Here is a 9,585-nt window from a genome sequence, read left to right on the forward strand (position 1 = left end):
TCTCGGAGGCAAAATGAGCAAGAACGCTCATTTGTACATCATTCTAGACAGAAATAAATGGCCTTTTTAGCAAGTGAACCATCGATAAGGAAATGGTGGCAGTTTTCTCAAAAAATGCTTAAATTCAAGAAGTTTTAGATTGGCGTGGTTTTTTTTGAGTTGCAAAATCCACTTGAACATGACGCTGCTTTTTTCGAAGTTTCTCAAGAACCAATCGAGCCAGAGAGAATTAGTTTTGGTATCGTTGGATAGAGAATTGAATGGGGGGGGTCACGACCCCCCCCCCTGGATCCGCCCTTGCATTGGGGTAAACTAAGGAATGTTTACGTTAAAATAGGGCGACTAACTAATCCACATTAGGTCGAGCCTTTAATTCGTCCTTACACAAAGTTCACTTGCGTGAAAGTGAGAGTTTTACATAAGTTTGTAAGTTAACTTCGAAAGCAAGCAGCATTTGGCCGGAAGAAGGAAGGAAAGAAAACTCAATTTCCAATAAAACGAAGAACTACGCAATTTATTTATTTCTGAACAAACTAAACCCCAAATGAATATAAGTTTTCACTATATATAAGTTCAATATCGCAAAAATTCACCCCACAAGGATACGATAATAAACTCCTACACTAAATACAGGGACTTGTGAGTATGCCACACCTCACAGAAACCTAACAATTATTACACAATTAATTTAATTTGTGTAAAGTCCATTTATATAAAATACAACCTGGCAAAAAATTATTAACATTAACAGCAAATTAATTGATTTGCTGAACAATAAAAATAAGTGCCAGTTTTAAAAGGGGGCGGGGGGCTAAAAGCCTCCCAAATATAAAATGGGCAAACCCGTAGGTGCCAATAACTGACACACTAATGACCGTAGATCATCCAGGCCCCATTTATAAACAAATATATTCAAGTTACAGCCGCAACTTGAGCTACATTTTTTCGTGAAATGTCACGAAGTTCAAATCATTGTGTCCTGAATCCGGACACAAGACCATTCAAACCCTGCACAAAATACAGGGCGATGCTCTAATAAGAACATGAATCGCTTTTGCCTTTCGGCCGCTCCGATACGCATTTACGTATCTCGCAAATGAAAATACCAGATTTAGTAGGTGAAATACTAAATAGCAGTAATTCCTTTGTGCACATCGCTTACAATTGAAACACGTTCTAGTGAGCGATTTGCACGTTTGCAACGCAATAAAACCGCATGTATATACGGGACTTATGTATATGTGAAACGCATAAAAAAACTTAAATATTAATATTTCTTTGCTGGAATTTAAAAAATAATAATTTCTTAAAGCACTTGGAAGTTTTAAACAAATTTGCTGCATATTTCCTTGATGTCAATTCGAACGATTGTACATTCCAGCAAAGAAAACTCTAATTATATTTCCTGTTACTAAATATTGACCTGTATATTGTTCCTAAACGTATATAGCATAGTTACTAACTAGGGGTGAAATGCTCGTTACACGTTTACTTCCTTTCCGCAGCAGAGGAAACATCCGATTCATCCCCATTATCGGAGTTATGACGAGAGTTTCTCTTCTTCCTATATTGACGGGAAATGCCTCCTCTATCTGTATGTCCTGAAAAAGGTTGCAATATTGGCATTAATAGTGTGTTGGCAAATATTTTAAGAACATGGTTAAAGATAATTTTAAGGGGCGTTTCTTCAATAACAGTTTTTGATCTGAACTGTCCGGATTCCTTTCAGATGTTGATTATGTACACTGTAAGCGACCTGATAACTACAATAAGTGAGCAATAGGGGGACATTTCAAAGAGGTAAAGGTGAATAGTTCCAAAAGCAGAAAGGCGGCAGGATCAATGAAAAATCAATCAAAATCCTGAAACTTCAAGAGTTTCCATAATAAAGTTCTAGATTAATTTTCGATTTTTAATATGCGGGGCAATATCGATCCATAATCTAAAAGAGAGCATTTACAGAAAATGCGAATAACATTCTTACTGGGCTCTACACAAAGAGACTCTCATTTTTACTCAATAGACTATTCAATGACACTCCACAACAAATCCCCTTCATTGCCCAAGGAACATTTGCGGGAATGTTTAAAAGATTCAATAGTCCAAAATATAAATTAAAATAAAAGTTGGATCTTGGTAACACATACCTCTATATTCATTAAATGGTCGGTTGTAGGGCTGAGGGCCCGGATGGTTTCTCTGAGATGGATCAGCTTCACCCTTGAACTGAGAACTACAACAATCTTAATTAATATGCACCCTTTTGACAAAGATATTTCTTTTACCTGGGACCGTAAGATGGGAATGGCCGATATTCGTCCCTAGGCGGGTATGGATTACGCGCCGGATACTCATTCCTAGGCGGAAATGAATCACGTGGTGGATACCCATCCCTAGACGGGAATGAATCACGCGAAAATTGCTCATCCCTAGGCGGATATGAGTCACGTGGCGGATAGGGATCTCGTGGTCGATACTCATCCCTAGGAGGATACGGATCACGTGATTTGTACTCATCCCTAGGAGGATATGGATCACGTGGCGGATACTCATCCCTAGGCGGATATGCCTTTCTCGCCGGATAATCATCTCTAGGATATCTTTCCCTACGCGGGTATCCATCTCTCGGGTCGTACTCCCTATTCGGGTAATATTCATCTCTAGGCGGATATCTATAACGTGGCGGATAATCGTAATATGATGAGTAGTCATCGCGTGGTGGATATTCATCACGGGGCGGATAGCCATCGTTCGGCCTATATTCTCCCCGTCGCGGATATTCATCACCTGAGCGATATCCGTCACGTGATGGATATTCTTTTCGTGGTGGTTCTTGATCACGAGATGAGGCCCTAGGGGGTTGATCAACGGCGGATGTACTAGCTGGAACAGTTAGCTTTACTTCGACAATAGGCACCGTTGTCGCCTTGCCAACCTCTAAAAAATCCGAATTGAAATTTATTTGGGCATGTTAAGAGGCAAATGAACCACTAACCAGTATTCGCGGCTTGAGAAGGAATAAGTGGTGGAGGCTTCGAGAAGTCATTATTAAAGAATAATGGCTGAGGCTGTACATTAGGTGGCTTAGCGTTGGGTTTATATGGCGGTGGTGGTGTTTTAGATCGGGAGTAGTTTGGTCGTCCTGGATTGTTATTTTTGTAGAAAGTTCCTCGGATATTTCCACGGAAATTCGGGCGTCCTCCTGTTAATAGATACAAAAATTAATTTTAATCTGGACGGATTGTCGCGTTTGGACTTGAGAACTGAATGGCAAAGTTTGAAATAGAAAGTCGCTACATGGGGAAGTTTGCAAATTTGTGATGTGAACTGATAAACCTGATAACATTTTTACATCTAAGCGATTGAAAAATCATGAGAAACAATGAGAATCAACCCCATAAAGTGCAAACCTTTGAGCTTTTAAGCGTTCCATATATGTCTTCTATGCATGGGAAACAATGCATGTGACTAACCTTGCAAAACTGTCTTTATTCCACGGAGCTTATATAATTTTTATTTTAAAAGATCGATTCAATATCTTTCAGACAATGCAGAATGTGACCTGCCCTCGCAAGATTGGAAACAGATTCGCATTTAAGTGACCATTTCTTTGAGTTTAGAAGATCTATTGACCATGTGTGAGAAACGATGAAGAAGACTTAAACATTTTTTTTTATAGTTTCTCAAAGACTTACGGTGGTTTTGTTGATTATATGGTCTCGGGTTCGTTTGCTTGGCGTCATTTGATTTCTGATTTGTATTTAGATCATTTGGCTTGGTTTGCTTGAACACTCCTTGGTGCAGATATTCCGTTAATTTATGCTCATTAGTCCTGCCCTTCTTTTGTGACTTGAAAAGTTCGTGAATTTTTTTACCAGTCAAAGGTAATTTGAACAATTCCTGTATCGACTTATTGACGTCTTGAGGCGTTACGTCGTCTGGCTTGCCCTGATTCTTTTGCACTTCGGCAGCTTTAGCAAATATATTTTTCATCTGTTTGTGCTTAGATAGTAGCCTTTGGAGGCCTCTAAGCTTGCTTAAGTCACAATCATTTCCCAAGCGTCGCGTCCTGGAATGGTTAATAGTAGTGAGTTATTATTTAAGCTTCTAAGAGTACGAAAGTAACATACCTTTCACACAACTGATTGATGTACTCGCTGTATGAGTCCGAGAAAGGAGCAATTGCGTTGTTGGCCAGAAAATGAGCGAACTTCGCATTGTACTTAACAACCGTATTAAGCTCCGCTTCTAACTGAGCTTTGCGCTTTTCGACTTCTTTAACAAGTTTATTCACCTGTTCTATGACAAGCTCTTTCGTATTGATGGTTTTGATAACGTTTTCATCTTTTTTACTAGCATTTACTTTTTTTGTGTCATAGTAAACGTGCATGTGCACTTTATAGCTGTGCGAGCATTCCTTGCAGGTTTGACGATCGGGTCCCATGCAGGCACAGCTCATCAACTCCGGAATGCCAATTACGTCCCTCGGCAGGTTTTGCAAGTAACACGGCTTGTGGCATGGAACTTTAAAATGTTGCTGCTTTTTGCCTTCTCCAATCTTGAACGTTTCAAAACTGAATATTTCCTTGAATCAAATGGTTTGGTGTACTTACAGAGAGAACATCGGTGCAGGCAGAGTCAGTGCAGACAGTCACCGGCTGTGTAAGAGGAGTGACCTCCAAGTCAATAATGGGAATATATAAATTTTTTCTTAACATTGGCAAGCTGTTTTTGTGCTGGGCGAGTGTCCGCTGATGATTGGCCAAAATTTGTATGTTGTCTTCGATTAATTCAGCGATATCAGCCACCGGCTGAGTTAGCTGATAAATCGTTTTCCTAGCTTGGTTGATCGCTACCGTATTATCTACCATATGTGGTGCCAAGCGCGATACATAGTTGAGCATTCTAAAGAAAAATTAATTTAATTGCAATTAAATTCCGGAAACTGCGAAAATGGAGTATTATGCGGTATTGTTGGTGAAACGAAATTGTTGTATGTTTTGCTGCGCTGAGGCTGTGTGTTAAAATCTGGCCAAGGAGTTAAAAAGTAGCAAATATTGAAACGGATTTGTTTAAAACGCTGTAATAATACATACGCCCAACATTGCTGCATTGATTTGTTCCAACTCGTAATACTTGATGCACGATCTTCCGGATTTAATTGTATCCGACGCTTGATGGCTGCAAGTGTTTCGAACGCTTCATTATCGAAACAGAATACGTTGTTTTCTAAGGGAATTTCTGCATGTGCTGGATTCGCTTTGATTTCCTCGGCAATGTTTTTGAAAAGTTCCAACGCCTTCCCGGGCTTGAAGTTTGTTCCTAAATAAGATCATTCATTATCTATACTTGACTTTTCGCAGTAATATTGCGTACCTCTAGCATGTGTGAACGCAAAAACGATATTCTTGCATGCAGATTTTTCCAGTCTGGACAGAATCTGCGAGACGCAGTAATTGAAATAGACGGTGCTTCTTGATTGTTGCGGTTTGGTAAGGTAGCAAATTGCATGCAACTCATGTAAACGACTGATGTAATTTAGGATATTCTCGCAGTTTTCGTCATCCGCCTCAATTCCTCTGGTGTCGCCCATTCCAGGGGTGTCAATTAAGCGAACCAAGGTTTTACCAGTATTAATGTAGAAGCTGTAGGTTTTCACAGCTTGTGTGGCCGATGCGCCTGTTTTCAACACCTCATTGGCAGCATCTTGTTGGGAGTTAAATATCACCTCCTGTTTTTTCCCATTCTTATCTTCGATGAAAAATTTTACTGGTATGAGCACGTTCAGGAATTCTCGCTCAGCCTTCTCAAACGTCTCAAATTGCAGATAGTTGAAGATGGAATTGATGAATGTCGATTTTCCCACTCCTGTTTCTCCCAGCAACAGAATATTCACCTCTGTCCGGTTTATATCCATCAATGAGAGATTTCCAAGCTTCTTCAAATTCTCGTTGTTCGTCATGGTGTTCTGCTCATCTAATTGCGGATCTGGAAAAAATAAAAATATCTGACGACGGCATTAAAAGCCCGAAAAACTGACTAGTTTCGTGCTTGATTATCAAAAGAGTTAAATTTTCGTAATCATTGCTGCAAACTCATGAGTTGTTCGGGATTTCAGACCAGCATGGAAAATAATCCCTTCACGAGGTTTCACAAGCACGCATCCTTACGAAACTTCAGGAAGAAATTATTTTCCAGGTCGGTCTGAAAGCGCAAAAATCCCACTAGTTATTTATTGCTGAAACCCAATTTAGATGCGTGGAAAGGCACCAGGTTCAAACAATGTTCTAATACGAAATCAGGGCATTTTTACATAGCACTAGCAGATGTGAGAAAAAACATGATAATGCAAGTTTAAAACTAATGGGTTTTTCGGGTTTTTAGGCCGTCGTTGGGTAGAATTTCTTCTTGACGTTTCGCAAGCACGAGTGGTTCTCACCTTCACTGAGGTTCAGAACCTCAGAACAGTGTAAGCCTTCAAGCAAACCACTTCTGAAGATGCAAGCCACTCGTGCTTACGAAACGTCAAGAAGAAATTCTACCCAACGACGGCCTAAAAACCCGAAAAACCCATTAGTTTCAAGGAATGGCCTCGAAAGTCTATCTCTTTTGATAATGTAAGTTTAAATCGTTATCAGTTTTATCAAAAATTATTTTTTTTGGCAACAAACATCCCAAATTTACATTTAAAGATTCGGGGTAAAACCTGAAAATCTAGTGTAGGCCTTTGCGCAAATAAATTTTCTTACATATTTTATGACTGGAAAAGCTTATTCTCTTGTGGGTTCTGTTGCAATAAATCTACATTTTTTCACTAGTTCTACAGAGTGAAGTACCAAGCCAAGTGTAGAAACTCGTTTTACTAGTTTCTGTTGAAGCCATTGTACATTTATCTTATCAATACAAATAATGATAAAGACTATAATGATAAATGTTTTAGAACGGATGGAAATAATGCTGACAAGGGTGATTTTTTAAAACTGGAAACAAGGCTTCAATATTTGGTATTTACTGAATAATTAGTATGTTGTAATGTTAGGGTAGTCTATGTACGTAAAATGGATCTTTTCTTTGGTAAAAACGTCCACACTGAAGATAAGTTCTATACACTGACCTTTGGAAAATCGATTCACGTTTGCAGTCGGATTTTGACTAGGATTCTCAGAATTTTGCTCATTAGGCGGTTCTGGGGTACTTGAACTACCACCCATCGAAATTTCACCCTGAAACAAACGTTTTATGTCTATTAAAACACTTGGTCTACAAGTTAACTAATTGTACACACAGACAACTTTTTTTGTTGTTTGTGTATTTATACCTATGGTTAAAAGTTCTTGTAATATTCAGTTTTTACGAGGACAGAACGAAATAGTTACCTACCTAAATAATTTCAATTGGGGCTCAACTACTGGAATTTTTTACTTACCCTGTGTAAACAATTAGTGTGTGGTCAATTTCCTATAAAAGAATCTTCTGATACAGATGGAAACAAAAATTGATTCGAAAATTTCTGAACGTTGTTATACTCGAGGATCTGACTACAAAATGGCTTCCATCCGATCAGTCGGTCTCCACATAAGCTTGGTGGCTCAATTATAATCAAGCTGATAAGCAAATTTTCTAAAAATTGTAACGGTGGTACCGGCAAGTTGTACTAGATTTTTCTCGCGCCTCAATCAAGTCGAGCCATACTACCTACGCGAACTGTTTTTCTCACTTTCAATTCCCTAGCAGATCTTGATATTGGATTTTTCAACTATTTCCAAGAATTGCCTTGGATATTTGTGAAGAACTTCCAGAAAAGATGAGCTTTACTCGCATTTTGATCAACAGTCGTTTTAGTTTAGGTAAAGTTTTTCTTTCCCCATCTAGACGATGTTTAACTTTTTCGAACCGCATCAAATTTACTGATATTTAAATAATCGCTTGAATATTTAAAATGAATTTTTAATCAAAAAAAGATTCTCATGTTTCCAGGTTCGTGGTCATAGGTTTACGAGAAAACAATGGCACGCCACTGCTTTCCCGTAAAATAAAATATATCTTGTGACTTCGCAGCAATTTCTGATCCAATTTGATTTTATGTATTTATTTCGGGCGATGCACGGTTTTCGCATAAAAAACTAAAATTGTCTAACTTCAAGATCTAATAATAGAAGGTACTTGTTTTTTTTTCAATACATATACACTATAGACACACAAATAGACCTTGCTCAAATGTGAAAAAAATCCAAATATACATGGGTCTGCAAAAGCGTCGTTTTCGAAATACAGCGCGTCAAACTTTGCTTTGACAAATACAAATTTATAAACATTTGCAAAACCTTTTTATAAATTTTAATTAAACTTTGTGGGTAGTGTGCTCATTTTCCATTTTTTATTTGTTTGTGCCAGTGGCATGCATACTGCTATGTTTTTGGATATTTTAAAATAAAAATCGCACGACACTGTTTTTTTGAATAATAAAAATATGTCTTAATTGACTGTTCAATCATGAAGAAAAAAAGCGCTCTTTTATTTCTGTCGTACAACCGTTGCCCGGCAAAAAGAACATTTTCATGATGTCCAATATCCAAGAAAATTGTTGAAAATTCTTCAAAAATCCATCTTCAAGAATAGAATTTTTCTTTGGGTCTTCTGGTTGAATAAAACAGGCCAATTTTATGTCTATCATAATCATATCTTTATACCACAGCAACTGATCTGATTAGTACAATTGGAGCAAATGTACTGTGGATAGAACAAATACCAACGTTTCTTCAACCGCCAAACATCTGCCGTTCAAAATAGGCAAGTCTTGCTATATTTTCGTGATGCGCTTCAACTTGATCGTGTAGTTGGGGGACTACCCGGTCCAAGCGGTGTTGCGTTTGGTACTCGAGTAAAGTCAAGTACATTTTGTCAAATTTACAAAATTTTCCATACCAATCAGAACTGAATTTGGCTTTTTGCATATGACTAATTAATCTTCAATTGAAGAAAGTGGACAGTGCTTTTTCCGATATGATGGTTCCAAAATAAACATGTTAAAACGTCGGAAATTTTAAAATACCAACTGATTTTACGCTGATTCCACTCCCGTTAAGAAACCAAACTCCATCACTGAGAAGGATTGTTAGGAACAGCATGGATATTTTTTTCAATTGATTCATTAGCAACATAATTTGCGGACGTTTCGCCTGATTTATTTTGCGATCCTCACGAAATGGCCCTGATACTGCCAAACAGAACACACACAATCCGTTTTTTTTATTGCAGATGTTTTAGCAGCTTTGTTTGCGACATTAGGAAATTTGTTCTGGGGCATTAGATCGGTGCAAAAGCCACAGCCAAGGGCTGATCCAGATTCAATTCTCTATCCAACGATGCCAAAACGAATTCTGTGGCTCGAATGGTTCTTGGTTCAAGTGGATTTTGCAACTCAAAAAAAACACGCAAATCTAAAAATTCTTGAATTCAAGCATTTTTTTGAGAAAACTGCCAACATTTTCTTATCGATGGTTCACTTTCTAAGAAGGCCATTTATTTCTGTCTAGAATGATGTACAAATGAGCGTTCTTGCTCATTTTGCTTCCGAGAAACATG

At 38.1% G+C, this 9,585-nt stretch overlaps 1 protein-coding gene across 4 annotated transcripts; it reads right to left on the reverse strand.

Moving 5' to 3' along the window:
• Positions 1-506: 506 nt before the first annotated feature.
• On the reverse strand, positions 507-7,581 carry LOC109545500. 4 transcript variants are annotated; one of them, XM_019916246.2, is made up of 11 exons: positions 7,427-7,577; positions 7,115-7,223; positions 5,377-5,976; positions 5,097-5,322; positions 4,614-4,905; positions 4,131-4,558; positions 3,696-4,069; positions 2,996-3,202; positions 2,286-2,937; positions 2,148-2,233; positions 507-1,601 (listed from the first exon to the last, which is right to left on the reverse strand). In XM_019916246.2, the coding sequence occupies exons 2-11, from the start codon at positions 7,209-7,211 to the stop codon at positions 1,489-1,491; spliced, it is 3,075 nt and encodes a 1,024-aa protein (XP_019771805.2). In that variant the 5' UTR covers positions 7,212-7,223; positions 7,427-7,577; the 3' UTR covers positions 507-1,488. The 4 variants fall into 4 exon arrangements, with proteins under 4 accessions (XP_019771805.2, XP_019771803.2, XP_019771804.2 ...); XM_019916244.2 differs by having other exon boundaries at positions 5,377-5,988; XM_019916245.2 differs by having other exon boundaries at positions 5,377-5,988; positions 7,381-7,577.
• Positions 7,582-9,585: the final 2,004 nt, after the last annotated feature.

The sequence above is a fragment of the Dendroctonus ponderosae genome, unplaced genomic scaffold (genome assembly GCF_020466585.1).
Source record: "Dendroctonus ponderosae isolate FM_Combo_2020 unplaced genomic scaffold, Dpon_F_20191213v2 Dpon_F_20191213_5, whole genome shotgun sequence".
NCBI lineage: Eukaryota > Metazoa > Arthropoda > Insecta > Coleoptera > Curculionidae > Dendroctonus > Dendroctonus ponderosae.

What these genes read in the sequence shown, in the direction of transcription:
- LOC109545500 (XM_019916244.2), bottom strand. Translation starts at nt 7,211, where the DNA reads ATGGGTGGTAGTTCAAGTACCCCAGAACCGCCTAATGAGCAAAATTCT. An exon ending in TCAATGCAGCAATGTTGGGC is followed by an intron (nt 4,906 to 5,096) that starts GTATGTATTATT and finishes ATTTTTCTTTAG; the next exon opens with AATGCTCAACTATGTATCGC. An exon ending in ATATAATCAACAAAACCACC is followed by an intron (nt 3,203 to 3,695) that starts GTAAGTCTTTGA and finishes ATCTATTAACAG; the next exon opens with GAGGACGCCCGAATTTCCGT.